This window comes from Peromyscus californicus, unplaced genomic scaffold, assembly GCF_007827085.1.
Source record: "Peromyscus californicus insignis strain IS unplaced genomic scaffold, ASM782708v3 Scaffold_14__1_contigs__length_90479793_seg_2, whole genome shotgun sequence".
Taxonomy (NCBI): Eukaryota; Metazoa; Chordata; class Mammalia; order Rodentia; family Cricetidae; genus Peromyscus; species Peromyscus californicus.
The window spans coordinates 29,896,342-29,920,304 of record NW_026294436.1 but is presented as its reverse complement, the minus strand read 5'-3'; the positions used below and the strand labels follow the sequence as shown (position 1 = coordinate 29,920,304).

Here is a 23,963-nt window from a genome sequence, read left to right as displayed (position 1 = left end):
TCCCTTTTGCAGATCCAATGTTTGTTTAGGTAGAAATGTCAGAGATTATGTGTGTTCACTGAAGTTAAAGAATGTAAAACAAAGAAGAAAAGAGTCAATTCTCTTTCTGTTAATTAGCAAGACTACACAGAAACCAAAAATTAAAGTATAACATCATTTATAATACCACTCAAAAATATGAAGTGCTTAGCTAATTCAGAAAAACAAATATATGCTGAATCTACAAAATGCTGATGAAAGAAACTAAGATCTAAATAAACAAATATACCATGATCAGGGATTGAAAAGCTCAACACATTAGAAATAACAATTCTCAAATTGTTAAAAAAAATTTTTAATTCCTATCTCCCAAGAACTTTTGTAACCGTGATAGGAAATATGCTAAAATGTGTGAGAAACAAAGCAACTCTAATAGCTAAATGAACTTTGAAGGAAAGTGCAAAGCACGGGTCACCAGCTACCAAGACTCACAGCTATGGTGATCAGATAGGTCTGTACAGCACTGAAGGGGGCCAAACAGATCAAGGAAAAAACTGTGAATGCAGAAATACAATCACACAAATATGCCCAGATCACATACAAATTTTTAACAGTTATGGAAGAAATTCAGTGAAGAATAGGTAGCTTTGTCAACAACTGGTGACGGAGAAATTGAACATGCACAAGCTAAAGAAACACACCTTAAACCTAAACACCTCACCATACACAAAATTATCTCAAAATACTTCACAGAATTAAATTAAAATTAATAAACTATAAACCTCTTAGGGAAAACAAATAAAACAGAATCTAGGGCTTTGCAAAGAATTCTTAAACTTGACAACAAAAACACAATTCATAGTGAGAAACATTGATAAACTGAACTTGATCAGAATTAAAGACTTTTTTCAACATCTACACTACAGAGTACTAGCCATCAACACCGCTGAACTGTTGCTGGAGATGTACCTCAGTGGTGGAGTGCTGGCTTGGTGTACACGAGGCCCTGGGTTGGATCCCTAGCACCACCACAAAACAACAACAAAAACTTCTAAAGGAGTACGTTGAATAAAAGATCTAATGTTAAAAGATGATAAAGTTTACGATTCCATGTATGTAATGTGAAATTATAAAACTAGGAATTGAAGTGTAAACAGAGGGAGAGTGGGTGTCTGGGGAGAGAGCTGGCTGTGGGTATAAAAAGCACAACATGAAGGATCCTAAAGTGAGACTGAATTTTGCTGTGCCTTGTCTATACCAGTATCAGTATCTCAGCTGTGGTATTAAAGTGTAGGTTTGTAAGATTACAAGGTAAACAGTACACATAACCTATTACTTCTTAGAACTGGACATGGATAATTATTTCAAAATAACTTTATTTTGAAAGTCCTCAAAAACCAAAACAACACTCCAAAACTATCTGTACAAATACTAGCAGTAAAAAGCAGCTCATGTAAGGCTGGTGCTGTAGTTCAATGGTAGGTCACTTGCCTAATATACCTGAGGCCCTGGGTTCGATACCCTACACTGCCAAAACAAAACAAAACAAAACAAAAAAATCCTCCCTTAATGGAGATCAATGTGTTTACTAGCCATACCCCAAATAAAACTTCTAAAACACATCTTCTGAACGCATTAATTTAATCAAGAGTAGGTCAGATGTTTAACATGTAACATTAAAGAATTAAATTTTTTTAAATTAAGAAAAACCTTAAAAACCAGAATTATACATCAATGACATGAGTGGAGCATTACTTTTGTATCCTTTTCTCTATGACTGGCCTCACTGCACTAATCCAGTCATCTTGATTGCATGCACCTAGAAGGAAATGTAAATCAGTTAAAACAGAAATAGAAAAGACAACATTAACATTCTCCCAAAGTTGTAATCAACAATACTTAAGTAAATTCAGGACTTACACAAATGTCATGTGTGTGTGTGTGTGTGTGTGTGTGTGTGTGTGTGTGTGTGTGTGTGTTTTAAAGGTCTCAGTATGTAGTCTACTCTGTCTGACGACATGCAACTCTTCTGATGCAGCCTTCCCAGAGCTTGAACTGTAGGTGTAAGCCACCATCCATCTTGTCAATTATTTTTAATGTAATTACGTTAAGCTTCAATTCTTACTTTCTGATAGCAGAAAGAATACCATTGTTTGCACTGTCATACTATCATTTAACATCGTGCCATGCTATCATGCAACAGATATGTTGGTAGACACTAAAATACTCGAGGAAGTAAGGGATAAATTAGGAAGATAACTCACTTAAATGTACAATCATGAGATAAAGATCTCTACACTCAGTGACAGAGTGCTTGCCTAACACATACGTAGCCCTGGGTATGTTTATTCAGTCTCTCTCTTCATCCCTCTACACACAAATTGTTTAATCAATTTTTTCTAGGTTATGTTTTATAGATGACAAAACTGAAGGATTAGAAAAAAAAAATCCACATGTTAGTGGCAAAATAAGGACTCAATCCTTATTGTCTGACTCTCCAAAAATGTAAAATAAAAAGCGATAAGGAGTAATAGAGGGTGAAAAAGAGCAAAATATATCATATGTATGCATAGAAACGTCATAATGGATAAAAACTTTTTATAATTACTATATTCTAGGAAAAATTAAAATTGAAAAACACCTATGATGCAAGACCATTTAGCCAAAATGTTTTAATCCTCTTTTTCCCAGAAGTTATATCACAACCACCAGCTGTACAATAAATGTATCAATTCTGTTGTCTACTACTTCCTTTATACTTGATAATTATAATGAATAAACAGTTGCTGATCAGACAGAAGTCAACAGAAGACATGCAGAGATAAAATTAATCATCAAAGGAAAACCAACTTCTACTAACAGACACAGAATAAATATTCTTAAAGACAAAAAATTCACTAGATGAATTATTAGTTATAAATGTGGAAAATGATCAAAAATTATAAACAAAACAAACCTATTTAATTATTTATTTCAATGATGGGCAATTAGTCTAGGTCATCACACATGGTAGTTGAGAACTCTACCACTGAGTTGCACTTCTGGGCCTAATATTTTTTTTATGTATGAAAGTATAAAGTTTAATCAATAGCATGTATCAGATTCAAATAAAGCAAATGTCTGCTGGATTGCAATCCAATACAACAAAAGAAAAAAGTTAATGAAGTCATAAAAAAGAACTGTAATTCTTTTGGGAAGAGCTCGAGTGTAGTTCAGTGTTAGGAGTCCTTGTCTATCACATACTGTAGAGCTTCGTGTGCACTTGCACTCCTGTTCTCACACACACACACAGAGTTTTAATTGATATTTTAGGTTATCATAAAGCGCATGGCTTTTCCATGATGGCATTTTCCCACACACACCTCACTCTACTTCGCTTCCATTTGTTGCTTTCCCACAGCGCCCTTCCTGATGCCTCCTACCCCCTTCTAGTTGATTCATTCTTTCTCCCATTTCTGCTTTCTTGTCACATGGACTCCATGACCAACTCCCTTAAGATCGTTTCCCTTCTCTTGTTCTACACTGCAGAGCTGAGCATTCAAGGCCAGCTTCTTAGACAGAAGCCATGTCTCAAAATAAATAAATTCACTTATTTTAATTAAAAATAAATTATGTGAGCTATGCGTTGAGAAAGCACATTCCCTTAGAAAAAATTCATAGGCCCCAAATGAATAGGGTAAGTCCTTCCTATATGACCTGTGATTTAATTTCATCAAGTGCTCAAGACCATCATATTATACTACCTCAAAGTAGCTTTCATCCTCAAAATTTAAGCAGAACTGCAGCTAACATAAAAGAGAATATAAAATCTTTTTTCCCTTCTCCAATGTGAAATATCAGAACAGAAAGCAAATTACCTAAATCAATTGGTCCTTCTCTTAATCCATCTAATTCATACAGCCTTCCATTAACTGGAACATAACTGACAAAGTGAAAAGCATCTTCTTCTTTGGCTGATGTCTTTGTATCAAATTCAAACATCTGCTGTCTACAGGGAAGAAAGAGGAGTGAGAGCAAACACTAGGGACAGAAATGATAGAGAGATGACAGACAGACAGACAGACAGACAGACAGGCACAGATCTTTTACCTGGCAAAACTGTTGTGCACTTGTCGAATCACATCTGAGTTGCTCAGTGCCAACCCTTTCATCTAAAACAATTTTGAAAAGTAGCCTATTATAACAAGAACAATCACAAATAGGTCATTTTAAGATTAAGAAGACTACTTACAGCTGCATCGAAACTTTGGGAAAATTCTTTAAATTCTGATAATGTCTCTCCTAAGTGGACATCTTGATGGGTACAATTCAGTAGCACACTTACAATAGCCTGAGTGGCACAAGCATTATTAATTACCTATACAAATAGAAAAAGGAAGAATATAATGAGTTTGCTTTAAATTTTTTTTATTGGCAAAACATCTCCCAAACAGAAGTAGTATTCAAATTCTATTTCATATAGCATTAGCATAAACATTTAGTTCCCGCTCTGATCTACTTTCAGGAACTTGATAAAATTCTTGAGTTGAAGATTTGAGACCGTCAAAGACACTTAATAACCACTAAGACTGAAAACAAGTCCAGGTAAGATAGCAAGACCAACCAGCCTAACTTAAAACAGCCGACTAGAACAAAGGAATGTCCTCCTCCTTAATGTACTTCTTCCAACAAGAGAGTATATTGCCCACATATTTTCACTCAATCATAAGCCACAGTGTTGTCATCATATTTTATGTTCAACAGACTACATACATAGATCTTATATAAACATGAGCCAACAAAAAGTTAGTAGTACCTCCTTTGTACCAGATAGTTTTCTGGGTACCTTACACATTTTATTATTTTAATCTTCCCAACAAACTACAAAAATAATATTTTTATGCTATATTTACAGAAGCTGAGACACAAAGAATTAAGTGTTTTCCCAAAGACACATAGCTAACTGAGAGACAGTCTGACTCTAGAATTTGTATGGCAGACATCACGCTAAGCTGATTTTAAATATATTTATATATGTGTGTGTATGTATGTATATATGCATATGGGCTTCTCCAGCAAGATCATTAACTACTTTATAGCACTTGCTTTTACAAAGGACCTGGATTTGGTTCACATCTCATAACTGTAGGTAATTCCAGCTCCAAAGGATCCAATACATCTGGTCTCTGGAAGCACCTGCACTCATGTACACAAACCCACATGCAAACACACATACATAATTTTAAAAAAAGGCAGAAACAGTGAATGGGCCTGGCATGGTGGTGCACATCTTTAATCCAAGCATTCAAAAAACAAGAGGCAGGTGGATCTCTGAATTCGAGGCAGGCCTGGTCTGCATAGCAAATTCAATGCCAGCCAAAGCTCCCCAGTGAGACCCTGTCTCAAAAAATCACAAAACAACACACACACACACACACACACACACACACACACACACACACACACACACACACACAACCGTGAACGAGCCAAAGTCTGGCTTCTAAAGAGGAAAACAATACTTTTTTCCAAAGTTGGCACACAGCAATAAGAGGAAGATGCTGGACACCTGCTTTGGCCTCTGTATGTATGTATGTAAGAACACATGCCCAAAGACTCATAGATATGCAATACACACATAACAACACACACACACACACACACACACACACACACACACACACACACACACAGAGATAATATTAAATTTTAAAATAAAAAGTAACTTTAAGAGGTTGAGGAAGTAGGATCCCTTAAGCTTTAGTGTTCAACATAGTAAGACCTTATCTCAAAAATACAAAATCAAACTAAGTACTGAGATAAGTATGTTGCTCATGAAGAAACTTGGGAAATGAGGAGCCACAAAGAGTTATGAACAACAGAAAACCAAACTAATACAGAAGAAATAATTTTAACTGACATATCAAAGGTCCTTTCTAAAGGAAATTTTTATATTTTTATGTAACTTTGAAAATTTGGACTAACTAACTAAAGCTAACAGAATAAAATTCATTCTAAAATATGGAAAGAATTTATGTAAAGGAACAAATTAAGATGACATATTTAAGAACTAAAGAGCATTTTTGGTTGTATTGGTATAGTTGTAGTCATAGGGGTCATTTACTACCTTACAAATCAATGATCTTAAAGATTTCCTAAAAGATTTTTAATAGAGAAACTACATAATAAAAAGTGTTTCAGAACGATTCAGTTGGAATTAAAGAGAGGATTGAAAATACAAACAAGATCATCTAGGTTGTTATCCTAACCCTAACAAAAGTGTGAAATACTAAAGGTAGAATATTAATAATAAAACTACTTTTATATAAACACATAAATAAGGAATCTAGAACTCAAGAATATGCCTAAAAGTAAAATATAAAATAAGGAAATGCTAATAACCGTATGAAATAACTTTAAAATTTAATGCCAAATATAGAATACCCAGGGTCTAGGGGCTTGCTACATCGGCATGGGATATCTGAGGGAAAAAAAATCTACGTACACTACGTACGTTCTTATGTCTGTTAACTTTATTCCTCTAAGACAAAATTCTATCAATACAGCTATATCTCCACCAGGCACTCAAGGCAGGAATAACTCTAGACATACCAGGCTCTTTATCCATCTATTTTATTTCTCTGGGATGAAATTCTGTTTCCATAGCTTCAGTTCCGTCCAATTCCCTAGCTCATAGTCCTGCTAACGACTAAACTCCTATGCTTCCAGCCTCATCTTCATCCTCTGTATCCTCTTTCTCCATCTCTGCTACTCTACTCCTGGCACTCAGTAAACTCTACTCGAGATCTTCTTACCCTCTACGGAACCCTGTCTTCCTCTCTTCTCTCTCACCATGCCTTTCTGTCTCTTTCTGCAGAAAATGCCCACCCTTTCTTTTCCTGGGCACACAATTCTCTGCCTCCTCAGGAATGTTATTTTACCTCTCACCTTGATATGTAAAAACCTCTTTTGTTCTCAGTCAGTTGCTCTGGAGAGCCACTAGGCCTCGGGTCAGGGGAATGGTCTGAGCTTCATTTGCACAAGAAGCAAAGCTATGTGTCTCAGGCCAGCTTGTCTTTGCTTACATGACCTAGCAGGGAAATTACCTAGAAGTTCAGCAGGTCTGAAAATACTTGAACATGCAAGAATTTCATAGTAGAAGACAGCTGAAATATTAAAGGCTGGGTAGCACCAAATATTCATAATAAATGGCTTGCCTCCTGACAGGACCTTTGGCTGGTCAAGGTATAGCTTTAATACACAGCTGAATTTCTATAATATATTCTTGCAGCCCGTAAGAGCCAAAATTGAGAAATTCTAGGGGGAACTCTAAAAGAAATAAATAGCCTGAGGTTTTTATTAAACTTACAGAATAGTTTAAAAGATTTTCACAAATGCCAAACTAAGATGACCTTATAGGCCAAATCTACCAAAATTTGAAAAGAAAAAATCTTTTTTTGTTGTTTTGCTTTGCTTTTTCAAGACAGGGTCTCAGTAGGCTGGACTCGAACTCTCCGAGATCTGCATGCCTCTACCTCGTGAGTGCTGGGTTTAAAGGGGTGGGCCGCTATGACTGGCACTGAAAAACAGTCATCCTAACTTTACAAAAATTCTTCAAGATAATAGAAATAAAATAAATTCCAACTTACTTCACTGAATTACCATGGCCCTCATACTAAAACTAAACCAGCAAAGCCATTATGAAAAATTAAGGCACATATCATTCATAAATAGTGGTCCAAAAACCTTAAGCAGACTACTATTGTCATAAAGACAGACCACAATAGGTTCAACTGGTCAGTGCAGGTATGGAAAGATGATGAGAAAAAATCATCAACATTGGCCATAGTAACCTATTAAATGAGGTGTACTAAACATGATCATCTAAACAAAAATATAAAAAGTACAATATCTTTTCATAATACAGTAAACTAATGGCAATACTCCATTATTTAAAAAATAACATTATAAAACAGGCAGAGTCAATATCCTAAACAGAGTAATAGTAAAAGTCTTAAATGATTCCATTGAAGGTAAATGAAGCCCAAAGGTTTAGAAAAAATACAACTCCCATTACTTGTGGGCGACACAGTCATTTAAATGGACATAAGAGACAATTACAGCAAGCATATTCTTGGAAAAGAGCAAGAAAAGAGACCTATTAGATATTGGCATTCATGAAGAAGCAGAAGTATTAAGACAGTGTATAATGGACAGAGACAGACCTATCAATCAATGGATCACAGTCCAAGCAATACACACATCAATACAGACAGGGAACTTTGGGGTACAACGTAAGTAGAACATAAAAAACAGGGAAATAAATGTTTGACTGATTAGGTAAGGGAAAAGAATGGTAATCTACATGAAAACCATAAAGCTGGACCCCTTTCTCACACCACTATATCAAAACCCAACTCCTGAAAACTGGACATAAACGTCAAAACTAAGTATTAAACTATATAGGTAAATATCCTTTATATATTCAGAGAGAGAACAATTTCTGAAATCAAATATAAAAAGCACTGACTACAACATGCAATGCTATTCCTCAAAAGAAACATGAAAGAACTATAACAGTAAGGTGACAAATTGGAGAAATAACACTAAGACTATATGAGCAAATGATGAGAAAAAAGAGCAGGGCTTCTGTCCTGCACCATATTGGTTCAGGAACTGAACTCAGGTTGTCAGGTTTGGTGGTACGCTCCCTCACCTGCTGAGCCATCTTGTTAGCTTCTAGCTTTCGATTCTTATACTCTGCTAAGAGGACTATAAATCAGAGCCGCTGTTTCAGGAAATGTTTTTAACATTTTCTCCTAAATTGGGCATTTATATATTACACTAAGTCATCATTCTACTTATGGAGATATATGAGACAAGAAGGTACTGCCAGGCAGTGGTGATGCATGTCTTTAATCCCAGCACTGGGAGACAGAGGCAGGTGAATCTCTGAGTTCGAAGCCAGCCTGATCTACAGAGTGACTTCCAGAATGGCCAGGGCTACACAGAGAAACCCTGTTTAAAAAAAACAAAACAAGCCGGGCGGTGGTGGCGCACGCCTTTAATCCCAGCACTTGAGAGGCAGAGGCAGGCAGATCTCTGCGAGTTCGAGGCCAGCCTGGGCTACAGAGTGAGTTCCAGGAAAGGCGCAAAGCTACACAGAGAAACCCTGTCTCAAAAAATCTAAAAAAAAAATAAAATAAAATAAAAAAAACAAAACAAAACGGAATGTACAGAAAAGAAACCCAAATGACAATCTACAAGTACACTATAGAAAGTCCATGTCGCTTATATTATATAACACACAAAATACATGAATTATAGTGACAACTTATGAATGGAATTTAACAATGAGTGAAAAAAAGTATCTCATGATACTTTTTATTAAGTTAAAAATTTTACATACATATACCCTTTTTAAAGTCTGTAAAACTACAAAAACTATTTAAAAATGTAAACAAGGAGCCTGGGCGGAAGGCTCAGTCAATAAAGTGTTTGCAGAATAAGGACTGTTCAATGCCCAAAACTCGCATTTTTTAAAAAAAAAGCTGGCCTAACAGCCATGCTGAGAACCTCAGTGCTGGAGAAGTAGATAAGTGGATACCTGAGCTCCATGGTCAGACAGCCTAGCCTATTTGCTGAGTTCTGGGCTAGTGGGAGATCTTTACTTAACTGGCCAGAGCCCAGTCATAGATAATCCTCAGGCACAATCTACTATGACTGGGCTCTAGCGCGCAAACACACACGCACACACACAAATAGAGGGGCAAGGAGTGAATAAGAAACAGAATTCCACACGATGGTTATGTTGGATGGAGAGAGGGAAGATACAGATTAGACAATGGTAAGACAGAAGGAAAAAACAAGTTTATTCATATTCTTAGGCATTTACTGTATTTCTTTAAATAAACAACTACATAGCTGAATTAAAAAAACATGACTGAGCCAATCATAAATTTGTTATAAATCAAGTATAAATACACACCATTTGTTCTGTGTATGCTCAGTAACTAAGAGAAAAAAATACAGGCATCACCAATGTCTTCCTCCTCCATTTTCACAATCTACTCATTATACACTAAAGGTGCTAGCTACTTTACCTCATAAGGATTAAGTGTATTCAAATCTACATCCACCTCTACTTTCAGTCTTGCTTACTCTCAACTGGAATTTTATTAATATTTAGGCTTATATTCTACAACATGTCAAGAATGTATTCTTGCAGGGTAACCAAGGTGATTTTCTAAATGAAATTTAATCATGCTATCCTCCTGAAAGACATTATTACTCACAGAATAATGAGGGCTGCTGCACACATGAACACACAGTAACTACGACTACATGCTTATGACCTATGCAGATCAAGCCAGCCAGCATCCCAGCATGGATGGGGAGGAGTTCATAAAGTCACACACATATCTGAGGAGCTAATGAAGAAGAGTCAGTTCTCTTCAGGAATGTGGTCCTTTAGAGACTACCCATCCTCTCGCACACAGTCCTCTACCCTTGCACATATATGCAACATTCAGTAGACTCAGTAGGTTTAAAAGCAGAGTACATCAGACTGGGACAGAAATGCGGTTATGAGGGCAGATAAAAGAAGGAAGTGAGTAGAAAGGAATGAGGGGATTTGATCAACACATATTATATGCATGTATGAAATTCTCAAGCAAAAAAAGTCTCTCAAATAATAGTGTTAAGACTTTTAGAAGTACACTTAAAACAATCCTAATACTGATTTATTGTCCCTGAATCTCAAAGAATATTTGAAAATCCCAAGAAACTTATTTATTTCACTGTATCAATTCTAAAATGTATCACTGATGCTGAATAAGCAAACTAAAAAGGGAAAGTGTCCATCAACCTAAAATACACTATGTGATCTGTCCCTTTCCTTCAGGTATAATCTGACAGTTGTTCTCCAGTATCTACCTTTTTCTTTCTATGTAAGAGTTGAACACCCAAATTTTGGCCTGGTCCACAGTGATTGGAATGAAGACAATCTTGCTAGTTTCCTTTGCTAACTCAAGTTACTAAGTTTTGTTTAACTTTTTAAAGTAAGCATATGACAAATTCTATAAATGTCCATAAAGGCACAGAGTGTGCTGCCTGCTTTCTACCGTCTGGCATCTGGAACTGTGTTAGAATGATCAAACTCTGGCAATGATCTTGAACCATATAGAAAACTCTGAAATAGCAGATATACACAAAGAAACAAAACTGTTGCCTTGAAGTTTGTGGTCATAAAAGGAGGAAATTGATTACTTACTGTAAGACCACTGCTTCTCTAAACCTGTATCTAGCCTAACCTGATTCTGACTAATATGTTGCCTACTCAACTTCCTAGTTCATGACATCATCTCCCCATTGCTCTCCATAATTAGCTACACCAGCCTTTTAGTATCTTCCAGTATACTTCCTTTTACCATGAAGCTGTTATTAGTCTGGAATAACCCTCAGCCTCTTCCTCTAGGTAATACCTACTTAACCTACAGTTTCAGCTGAACTACTTCTTACTCAGAACAGATTGTGCAGACCTCCTCAACAAGGTCAAATCCTTTATCTATTTATTCAGCAAATAACTTCACCCTCAAAAGTTTGACTCCTTGATCCAACTCTACCTAGGGGGGGTCTTGAAAACTGATGCCTGAGAAAGATGCCTTTATATAGGGCTTTGTACCATACTCATATTCTAACAATGTGCCTTAGAGTGGGGACTCTGGGTCAGCATTATTAGCTCTGTCTCCTATGGGAAGAAGACTAAGGTAATCTACATGAAAAACCAATCAGATCTATAAAAACCATTACCACTACAAATCAGTCAGAATTTCCCTGAAGACAACACCCTCCATACTGTCAGTATGTGCTGAGCGAAAAGTCAGTACGGTCTGTGACACCACAGCGAAATGTAACTGCAAGTTCCACCCATGGAACTTTTCTGGATTTTGCTTCACACAATTCTCTCCTTTATTGATTTTGATCTATATACCAGCTCTAGTAAACCATAGCTGGTGACTGTAACACCTTTTGGTGAAGTCCCGAGTCTTTCTAACTATTCAATCAATTCTCTCCTAAAAGGCAGAAGAGATGTAGTCAGACAAATAGAAAGGAAGTTAGTAATCATGCCTTAGCTGTTAGTAACATGACAACAGCAGTTTGTACTAAAGTATTACTACAATGTAATGCTTCAGCCTTCAACGTATGATCACATCCAGTTCAAATTCAATTTTTAGTTTTCTGAAAATATTCCTAAAAGCCTATATACTCTTCACTGCAAGCCTTTAAGTCCTTGAAACATAAAATCAAGGATGATGTATTTATATAATAATTCTCCTCACAGGCTCACATGAAACATAATATTGGGAAACCATTAATTTAACATCTTAAAAATAGTATAATAATAGTACAATACAAATAAAATATTAAATTACATTAAGATAGAAATATAACCTGGGGGCTGGACAGATGGCTCAGTTGTTAAGAGCATTAACTGCTCTTCCAAAGGACTAGAGTTTGATTCCCAGCACCTACATGGCAGTTAGCAACTGTCTATAACTTGCTGTGAGATGTCCTATATGTTGTAAATATATGTTGCGATGATTGATTGATAAATAAAAATGCTGATTGGCCAGTAGCCAGGTAGGAAGTATAGACGGGACAAGCAGAGATGAGAATTCTGGGAAGAGGAAGGCTAAGGAAAAGACGCCAGCCTGCTGTCCAGGGAGCAACATGTAAAGGCAGTAGGTAAAGCCATGGAACACGTGGCGACATAAGGATTAACAGAAATGGGCTGAGTTTAAGTGTAAGAGCTAGTCAGGGGTTGGCCTAAGCTAATGGCCGAGCAGTTTAATTAATATGAGCTTCTGAGTGATTATTTTAAAAGTGGTTGTGGGGTCCGTGGGGTTGGGCAGGACTGGAGAAAACTTCAGCTACAATAACTCTAGTTCCAGGGGATCCAATGACCTCTTCTGGCCTCCGCAGGCAATGCATGCATGTGATACATACGTATACATCCAAGTAAAACACTCACAATTTTTTTAATCTCAAAAAGTATTTTTTAAAAAAGAATGAAAAAAGAAATAAAATGAATAACTAAGAAAATAATCAAAGAATATCAGATCAATTTATACCATTATATAAATTCTTACTAGAGTATCATCTTTTTTGTATCAAGTACTCTCCTAAACCTTACCAACAGCAAAGTCTCTGGCCAAGTATAGTGGCACATATCTGTAATCCCAACACTTGGAAGGTGAGACAGAATGCCAAGTTCCAAACCAGTCTATGCTACATAGTGAGATTACCATCCCACCCCCCCACACCACCCCCCGCAAAAAAAAAAAACCACACCAACAATAAAACCTACTACCATCACAACAAAAACATAGTTAGGTTTGATTAAACCACACATCTTAATCATGTCTTGGTGTTAGTGGGCCAAATTTCTTTAGTCTTGATAGTTTTAGTTACAAGCAATTCAGTCTCCATTTACTAAATACATACTATATGCCCTGTACTATATTTTAAAACAAAATTCTCAGCTCTCAGATTTACAGTCTAATGTGGAAGAAACACCAAATACAGACATAGACAAGAACACACAGAGAGAGAAACATAAAGAAAAATACAAGAATTTAACAGTGGCCTAAAGAAAAATATAAGAATTTAACAGTGGCCATCTCTGAAGCAAGAACATGAACTCTTTCAGTTTCAATATATTTTTTAAACACTTACAACTTGTATAACAGATACATAGTCTACTTATTGATTAAATGAGTCAAACTACTAAAAGTGGCTAGTTGTGGTCAGTGTGAGATTATAAAGATTTATGTTCATAATTGTAATTCCATACTATTAGAAAGTGATGTTTTAACTCAATAATAAAAGCAAATTTTCCAGAAAGAACAAAGAAATTCTAACTTCTCTTAAAACTATGAAATTCAGAAATTAAAGGAAAACAGAAAAAGACCAAAAATAAATAAACAAATAAACAGAAGAGAAAAAAGCAGACAGGTTACCAAAGAGAAGAGCCACGGCCTGATCTAACAGGTATGAATGGAAATAATGTATTAATTTTGTACATGACAGAAACAATCACAATTTTTAAACTAAATAATTTTTTGGCTTGAATTTCAAACACTGATCCCACTAATAAATTAAACTAACTACTCTCTTTTTCAACTTTTCCAAACAATGAGCCAGATATACGGAGGAAGTCTAACGTGGATTTAACTTTCTTCTGATCACTGTATAAACAAGAGCAGTTCTCAAAGTGTGGACATGAATCTCTAGGAAGAACAAAGATCTTTTCTAAGCTCAGTTACTTCTATCATAATTCTAACTAGCACAGTTTTTCCCTTGCTTTTCCACTTGCTGATGGCATAAAAGTAATGGTGTATTTAAATAAATGAATAAATAAATAAATAGCCCCAAACAGCAGCATTAAGCAGGTAAAAAAATTTTACACGCCTTTAATCCTAGCACTCAGGAGGTAGAGGCAGGCATGTGAGTTCGAGGCCAGTCTACAGAGCTAGTTCCAGGCAAGTCAGGGCTACAAAGAGAAACTTTGTTTCAAAAAACAAACAAATTAAATGAAGTAGCTTTACTAAAAGTTATCATTTACAAAGCAGTGAAAATTGTTTTTTATTAAATTTTGACCTTACACTAGTCTTTACTATTTTGTGGAATGAAATACAAAATACAAATAACTTCTGCAGACCACAATACCAAGAAATGCTAGCTGTTTGAGAAAAACACTTATGTGATGGTTGGAATTATCAGCTAAGTTGATGGCTTTTTTCTGGAACATCGTTTTTACTTAAAATAAATGACTGACCAACATGATTTTAATCAAGAGTATTTGAGAAATATTTTACTTAAAATAAGTAATATCAGCCTATGGCTTTAAGGAAATCTACAAGTGTTTACCACTGATTTGAACTTTCAAATAAAAATTAGAATTTTAGCCGGGCGGTGGTGGCGCACACCTTTAATCCCAGCACTCGGGAGGCAGAGCCAGGCGGATCTCTGTTAGTTCGAGGCCAGCCTGGTCTCCAAAGCGAGTTCCAGGAAAGGTGCAAAGCTACACAGAGAAATCCTGTCTCGAAAAATTAAAAAAAAAAAAAAATTAGAATTTTATAAAACTCTGAACAAGCCCTTGTTTACAAATTTCATGACATAATTTTTCTAATAATATAGAGAATGATTTTTTTTTTTTTTTTGGTTTTTCGAGACAGGGTTTCTCTGTGTAGCTTTGCGCCTTTCCTGGAACTCACTTGGTAGTCCAGGCTGGCCTCGAACTCACAGAGATCCGCCTGGCTCTGCCTCCCGAGTGCTGGGATTAAAGGCGTGCGCCACCACCGCCCGGCTAGAGAATGATTTTAACAAATGTGACTTGCTACAATCCTCAGTTCAATCAAATCAATATTTAAATGAAGCATATAAACAGTAAGTTTTCCAAATAAATAGCATTGCTGTACAATCATGTAGAATCAAAAATGACAAAGGGTCAAATAATCCAAAGGAATTTAACAGAGCAAAAGGCCCATTTCACAAAGCAACTAACGTTTTTGTTTTTTGTTCTTGAAGCAAGGTCTTACTGTGTAGCCCCAGAAGAGCCTGTACTCACTATACTAACCAGTCTGGCCTCCAACTCAGTTCGACCTGCTTGTTTCAACCAGTTCAACATAACTATTAGAATAACACTTCTAGAGTTTCCATACAGTGTCAAAGAATATCACAGTTACCTAAAAAAATTTTATTCCTTCTCACACACACATATTGAAGTGTAGATTTTCTTCACTTACTGCAAACAAAGCAAACCCAACAAAGAGAGACTACATGAGGAAACAAAAGAGACAATCTATGTGGGTGCCATTAACCCAGGTATTAACACATTGAAGATGATTAAAACAATGAACTTTTTTTAACCACTTTCAAATTTTGGTTTGGTAAATACAGTTAAATATTCATTTAAAATATGTTATTTGAGGCTCACAAAATTACGTTGTTATAGAATGGCTGCTTGTTATGGTAGAGGCCCCGAGTTTGTCCATAAGCTACTTATATTAACATGTAACAATCTTGTTAAATTTTAATCCTCTGATCACTTCTTAAATGTCTCAGTTTTACTGTACAATAATACATTAAATACTAAGAGATAATCCAAAAGTAATTTCTGGAAATAAACTTTAAATGTGTAAAGGGACCCACAACAAAAGAAAGTACTAAAATAGACACAAATACATAGAGTCCCTTGGCTCATGCAATTTTTCAGGGAATCTATAGACCATACCTGCTTGGCAAAAAATATTGTTTCAAGTCTGGAGTCCTGAACCACAGAGCCCGCAGGTTCTTCTCCTGGTTGCCACTTGAAAAGAAATATTAACCCATGAACTGGCCTACAAAATAAAAAACTAAATTAGCAACACCAAAGCCATATCATCAATATATTAAGTCATAGTCAGCTATTGAACAAAGAGAATACAAATTAACTAAACTAAGTGAATATGAAAAATTTTTAACTAAAACAGCCACTAATAGTCATTAGAAAGTTGGCTTGAAACTAAAACCTAGATCATTTAGAACAGAATTATATAAAATTGTTTTCTCAAATCTAGAGGCAATTCTTTTTTATCTTGTATCAACTCACTTTACAAAATAGAAAAATAACTGAGTGAGTGTGGTAGCACATGCCTACAAACCCAGCCCTTGGGAGGTAGAGGGAAAAGACCAGGAGTTTGAGGCCAGCCTGAGCTACATGTGGCTCTGTCTTAAAACAAACAAGGGGCCGGGCGGTGGTGGCGCACGCCTTTAATCCCAGCACTCGGGAGGCAGAGCCAGGCGGATCTCTGTGAGTTCGAGGCCAGCCTGGGCTACCAAGTGAGTTCCAGGAAAGGCGCAAAGCTACACAGAGAAACCCTGTCTCGAAAAACCAAAAAAAAAAAACAAAAACAAACAAGGGAAACTGAAAATAAAGAACATTTTAAAACTGGAAGCTATTCATTTACATCAAACTCCAGTATGTACAAATAAAGCTCCTTTAGGGTGTTTATATAAATCAGCTGACAGGACACTTTTGCACGATTATTGAATTTATGTATAATCCTCAAACTACAGTCTGAATGGCTACTACCATCTCAGACATAATGAAGTTACTCACTCTTAACAGAATTATAAGAAACATGAAGTCATTATTTAAGATTTCTTATCTTTGACAGCTTCCTTCTCAAAAAAAAAAATTCTTTATACAGTTCAAATGACACCTCTTCACCTTTCCTAATTTCCTAATTTCAAAAAAAGAGTCCCTCATCTCTTTCTATGAGGAAGATAAAAGCGGGAGGAAGAATCTCATCTTTTTCTTACTACTACAAACAGTTAGCAGCTGTAAGTACCTATTGCCCCCTTAATTTACTTTACAGGGTTTCAGTGACAAAGTCTCACTCTAGAGCCCAGGTAAGACTTACTATACAGCCAAGCTGGCCTCAAACTTCCTGACAGTCCTTTGCCTCAGCCTCCTAAACTGAGGTTACAAAGAAAGAGGCAGCAGGCCCAGCTGTCATTTGCCCTTTGAAAAGCCCATTTCTTGTCCCCATTGGAAGACTCGAAATGAAATGAAATGAAATGAAAACCCATCTGGTCCTCCATTTGTAGCTACAGTCAATGTTTCCTGTTGGTTTGTTCATAGAGACAGAATCTTACTACATAGTCCAGGCTGGCCTGGCCTAGAACTACCATCACTTGCCAGGATCAAAAACAAACAAACAAACAAACTAAACGTACTCAACCTAGGATAATTCAAGTGAAAGGAACAAACAAATCTGAGTGTTTTAAAAGGGGGCTGAAATGTAGGTAAATACAACTAAAACTCCACTTACTTTAACTTTTCAAAACTCTCAGGCTCTAAGCTCCATATTTCTTCTACTTGCGCTCCTCTGCAACCTGAAACAAGAAATTATTTTCTTTAGAAAACAAATAACTCATTTTCTCCTTTACCAATAAATAATGCACTAACTAAAAGAAAGACACATGCCAAGGCAACAAGACATGACCTATGAAAAAGGTGAAGTTGCTAACACGCCAAGTCCCACTCTGCTTCGTTTCCCAGTGACTTATTGTAAAGGCATAGTAGTGAAGTTTCGAGAGTTTATTCACACTGAATCAGCGCCCTGTGACCTCTGCCTTCTAATGCATCTCAGTCCTTGGCTCTTTTTGTTTCTTACTGTCCTTAACTTCCCCTTTAAATCAGTATATACTTTCTTCTTCTGTGAAAGAACAGCACTTAACTGTAACGCTCAGTCTTTAGTTTTTTTTTTTTTTTTTTTTTTTTTTTTTGGTTTTTCGAGACAGGGTTTCTCTGTGTAGCTTTGCGCCTCTCCTGGAACTCACTTGGTAACCCAGGCTGGCCTCGAACTCACAGAGATCCGCCTGACTCTGCCTCCCGAGTGCTGGGATTAAAGGCGTGCGCCACCACCGCCCGGCCAGTCTTTAGTTTTGATACATTCCAAGCATATATATCCTACTAACCTCTTTCCCTAACCCTAGCACACTCTTCTAGACCACTGGTTTCCACATGGTTATTTTGCTCCCCTGGGAATATACAGCACAATGTCTACAGACTTTGTTTTGGTCACTAGTCTGGAGAGTACAGATGACTTACTACTGGCATCTAGTAGGAAGAGATAATGATAAACATCCCACATTACACAGGACACAAATTATCTGGCTGGGTGAGATAACATATCTCTCGTTTCAGGTACTAGGAAAGCTAAGGCAGGATAATTTGAATACAGGAGTTCAAGGCCAGCCTAGGCAACATAAGGAGGCCTCCAGGATTACCTAACCAATAGTATTAACCCCAATTAAGAAACCTCATTCTAGAAGAACCATAGTAGTCATGTGGTAGGCACTCAGCCTCTTATTTGCTAAATTTGAATCCTGGCTTACCCATTGACTGTGTATGACCATTTTACCTCTATATCCTCAGCCTCATGCAACTGTTGTATGACACAAATGAGAGAGTAAATAAGACATATTTAATATAGTGCCTAACACTGAAAGCCACCAGATGTTAGCTAGTATTACAATACATAAAAATGACTATGCCTACCAGTGTCTCTTGTATGTAAACTGTTTGGGATAGACACTTATACCTACAGAATATGACTAACAGAAGAGTACTCAGGATATTAAGTTGTTTGCCTGAATTCCCCTACTAATTAAAACACACATTTGCTTGCAGTTGTCTAGAAATCTAATATTCCTGATTATTTTCAAGTGAGTACTGGAGAAGCCTTCAGACCTCCTATAAAAAAAACTATTTTAATGGTTCTCTAGTTCAACAGCAGAGTACCTACATTCAATCCCTAGTACAAAACAAGTGTTAAGTTCAAATTCCTCATCTCATGTTCCGTGCTGAATTTATGGGTATGAGCTACCACACCTGGTTGTCTTGAAGCTCAAACTTGACAAAAAAGGTAACAAGTTTGAGCTTTGCTTTTCTCATGCGCATACAAATCAAAGTCAGTATCTGTTTTGTCTAAAGTAAAATAAAAAGAAAAAAAGGAATGTTTTACAGTTATACACAGAGGAGGGGGAAAATGCCAAACATAAAGAACTTAAGTCTCCTAATATATATTAAATAAAAAGTTGAGGGGAAAAATCAGGCAGTAAAGTCCCTGCACACAAGCAGGAAGGCCTGAATTTGGATTCCCAGTTCCACAAAAAAGCCTAAGAGGGCAGGCTACCATAACCTTAAGCCTTGAGAGACAGGGGAGCGGCAAAAGACATGCAGATTTCTGGAGTTTACTGCCCAGCTGGCCTAGATAACAAGTGAGATCCAGGTTCAATGGGAGAACCTATCTCAAAAACTGAAGTGGACAGTAACTAAGGAAACCTCTAGCCTCCACAAACATGAACACATGCATACTAAACACACACATACACACATAAAGTTGAAGGAAGACTTTTCAAAGTTAATGAACTACTAATATTTACTAAGCACTTTTTGTGTGCCATGTACAAGTAGTACGCCCTGGCAAGGGCAGACATTAATAAACCATTGTAACACTTGTAAGTCCTATGATCCAATAGATAACTACATACAAATCAAAGACAGAGCAGGATGCATATATGAAGGATACATAGGACATATTCTACAAGTTCAGGGCTGGACAGATCATTCAATACAACTGATGTTTATGAGAACATTTTCATAAGTAATTGAACTAAATCCTATACTATATGATCATCTAATGTCATCCAAAGCAGAACACTCTTCTAAAGAGATTCTAAAATTAAAATGACAGAATTTTTTAAATATTTATGCACTAACATACTATGTTGGTACAGTTAGTTCTAAGAACTATAAAACTCCAAATCTAATTTCAAAAATATTTTCCTTTTCCCCCCTTAGAGTTTCACTAATCAACTGAAGTTGACCTTGAACTTGTGATTCTCCTGCATCAACCTCCCATGACCGGCCAAGAAAAAAAAATGTTTCGTATGGTCTGAAGAATGATTTACAGTAGTCATACATCTGGTTTTGAATGAGTGCTTTTATTAAATATATAGCAAGTCAAAGTAAATGAACAATCAGTAAGTTACAGGTAGATAGTAAACATCATTAAATTGGCCTCAACTTCCCCAGTTAGTTTCTGCTGGATGCTGTGAATGTTGTGATTTGTTCTTTTACCTGGAAGCCTCACTGGAGGGGACATTCTGCTCTGCTCAGAATTCTCTGGGGAACTCCAGTCAGCTACCTCAAAGGGACTTCCCCAGTGGATTTCCACTGAATGTTTTGAGAACCTGATTTGATAGTGTTTTGGTTTGGGGGTTTTTTAAATTTATTTATTTTATTATTTTATGTGTATAAGTGTTTGCCTATATGTATGTATGTGCACTATGTGCACACCTGGTGCTTATAGAAGTCAGACTAGAGCACTGGATCCCCCGGGGCTGGAGTTACAGGCAGTTGTGAGCTGCCATGTGAGTGCTACGAATGGAATTCAGGTCCTCTGGAAGAGCAACTGGTGCTCTTAACTGTTCAGTCAACTTAACTCTCCAGCCTACGATGACGCTTTTTCCAAAGTGTTTATTTTTTAACTGTACGTGTGCACACGCATGAGTTCAGGTGTCTTTGGGACCAGAAGGATCCCCTGGAGTTGGAGTTACAGTTATAAGCATACATGTTCTTAACCACTGTGCTATCTCCTCAATCCCCATTTGATGTTTATCTCTCCATCTTTTGCCATTTGTTTTCTTACTTTAGCTTGCTACATAATTAATAAACTCACGTATTCCAAACCAAGAGTATGGCTATCAGGGATGAATCTCCAAACTGTAGAGAACAATAATTTTCTTAAAAATACACACAGAGCACCCTTCCCTATGAAAAAGACTTTGGTGGTGTTCTCCCAAAATGCTGCGAGTGCCTTAAACAACTGCTATGCTATCTTAACATCATCACCAAGTCAACCAAAAGCAGTACGAATGACTCCAGTTTCCACACCCCCCCAAAAAAAAAAACAAAAACACTCCCATAAGTTTTCCTCAACCCTTTCTCAGTTAACCCACTGTATACATGATCACTGTATACATTATACATATGCCAAGAGGCTGGTGATGTGAATACGCAACCTCTCTGAAAAAGGACTATACAATTTGAACTTAGCTAAGAGCCCTAACTTAGAAACTCATCCTTTAAATGAACCAGTGTTGCCTGGGGGATCCCAATAATTATAAACAATACTTATGAACCTCCCAAAACTACATTTCTTGTATCAAAGCCAAGTATTAACTTATCTCTTTCCTCAGAATAAAGTAAAATACACCTTAGATGTGATCACAGGAGACCTAATCTCAAGGAACCACGTGGGACCCAAGTAATTCACATCTGTATTAAGGCATGAGCCAGTAGTTATAGATGAGGAAACTACACCAGACTTCCTCTCTCACGGCAAAGACCTCTGTACCTTGCTACACCTGGATCAACACAGTGAACTAAAAGTATATACACAGTAGATACTAGCCTAGTCAATGTTAGTGAGTTCATTTCAAAGAAATCTGCAGTAGTATTCATAATGCAAGCAGACATTTCACTTTCAAAAGAATTAACTTCCAAGCCCTATTGTAAATATAAGAACTGGGCAGGAAAAAGATGGAAAAAATTGGAATAAAGTTGAGTTTTCCTTTGAAGCAGCTGATGATATAAACTACCTTTATTTAACTTTTTGCAGTTCTTCTACATTAGGAGTCAATCCATTAATAACTATTGCTTTCTATTTAATGTGTGCAAACGCATTCTGTATTATTACTCTAATGTCTAACTTTATTTTCAAATGTATATGTGAAACTGAAAACAATAGATGGTTGATGGACTACATTCTTTCTTTTTATTGTGTATGTGTGCAAGAGTACTAATGTGCACATGCCACAAACAGTGTGTGGAATTCAGAGGACAACTTTCAGGAGGGGTTTAGCTCCTTCTACCATGGTTTCTGGGGATGCAACTCAGGTTATCAGGCTTGGGCAGCAAGCACTTTCTGCCCACTTATTTTATCACCAGCCCTAGACTGCAGTATTAACTTAAAAATAAATTCACTTGGGCCACTATCTCTGAAAGTCAACTTTTTAAACGATATTAGTTAAGATTCTGAAGGTCAGTGGGCGGTGGTGGCACACACTCCCAGCACTCAGGAGGCAGAGGCAGGTAGATCTCTGTGAGTTCAAGACCAGCCTCATCTACAAAGTGAGTTCCCAAGATAGCCAGGGCTGTTACACAGAGAAGCCCTGTCTCAAAAAACAAACAAACAAAAAAAGATTCTGAAGGTAAAATTTATCACTAAACCTGCAAACACTTCAAATTCAGTAGATGATCAAAACTGATCTAATTTTCTTTCCTCTCAAGCCTAGTCTTCTAATTGCACTTTATTAGCCACTCAGGCTAGTAACTAGTCGCTTTTGTCTCTTCTTTTCTGCATTCAGTAAACCAGCAATCTTGTTAATAATTTGTTTCTATTTGTGTAGGAGAAATATACTACCACTCAACCTCTACTGTAAGGTTGACAGCCCTGAGAACTCCTTGTGTAATGTAGCATGTTCTGGATGTATTCCTGCTCCAAAGAGGAGGAGGAGAAGGTACTTCCACATGCAACTTGAAATTGAAATACTATGTAAATACTAACTCTACTTCCTCTGTAGCCCATGACTTAATGTCAGGCCAATCTCCCACAAACTTACCATTTTCCAAAAGATTTCCTCATCTCATTTTATCATAACTCTGAACACTATAGGCATAATCAATCTTAATCACAAACTAATTTTATTTTATTTTAATAGCTTTGACCTCCATTCAAGTCTTTTTTGGACTAAGTCCCCAGTGACTACAGGACAACCCAATCTATACAATATGGTATATAGTTTAGCAGAACTTTACCTTTCCACCCAAGATCTATTCTCTTCCCGCCCATTCATTATACCATGTTTTAGTGACTTTGCTAGCTGCTCCATAAGCTACGTTCAGATAACTGCACTTCAGATAACTAAATTCAAATTATGCTTCCTTTTGCTCAGCTCCTCCATGATCTATATGTCTAAAACACTTCCTGTACACTCTTAATGTAAGAACACCTATTACTATTGTTTGAACTCTCAGTTCTTCAGAGCAGCAATCCGGTTATTCACATTAAAATTTCCCAATCCTTAACCATATGCTCGAGGTACAGTTGAACATATGCTAGGTTATATTCCAAATATTCAGCCATGTACAAGAAACAAGATCTACACTAATGTTTACTCTATCTCAGGTACAAATTTTAATAAAAGTTAAAAAACAATACTTGAGAAAAAATTAAAATGGGAAAAAAAAACCACAGAGGCTGGGAAAGTAAGGATAAACGTCCTATTGGTTGACTAGTACGGAAGGAAATAAAAGTCGGAAAGAAATTCAGAGGTAAGCATGTGGCCTCTAGGCGAGAGCACTACCTCAAGAAAACTCACTTCAC

General features: G+C 36.7%; 1 protein-coding gene and 1 non-coding gene across 5 annotated transcripts in view; both read right to left on the bottom strand.

Moving 5' to 3' along the window:
• Uchl5 (ubiquitin C-terminal hydrolase L5) overlaps nucleotides 1-23,963 on the bottom strand; it is a 35,817-nt gene that overhangs the window by 11,025 nt on the left and 829 nt on the right. For all 4 annotated transcript variants that reach the window (XR_008217917.1, XM_052737118.1, XM_052737116.1 and 1 more), the window contains exons 2-7: nucleotides 17,838-17,901; nucleotides 16,256-16,361; nucleotides 4,211-4,336; nucleotides 4,069-4,130; nucleotides 3,837-3,967; nucleotides 1,735-1,798 (exon numbers count right to left, since the gene is read on the bottom strand). Coding sequence is in view for 3 of the 4 variants with exons in the window: in XM_052737118.1 (XP_052593078.1) it covers nucleotides 1,735-1,798; nucleotides 3,837-3,967; nucleotides 4,069-4,130; nucleotides 4,211-4,336; nucleotides 16,256-16,361; nucleotides 17,838-17,901 (553 nt within the window). In the remaining variant the exon portion in view is untranslated. The remainder of the gene's footprint in view (nucleotides 1-1,734; nucleotides 1,799-3,836; nucleotides 3,968-4,068; nucleotides 4,131-4,210; nucleotides 4,337-16,255; nucleotides 16,362-17,837; nucleotides 17,902-23,963) is intronic.
• On the bottom strand, nucleotides 22,979-23,113 carry LOC128110211 (small nucleolar RNA U109). Its single transcript, XR_008218165.1, has one exon. It is a non-coding gene; the product is annotated as a small nucleolar RNA U109 (small nucleolar RNA).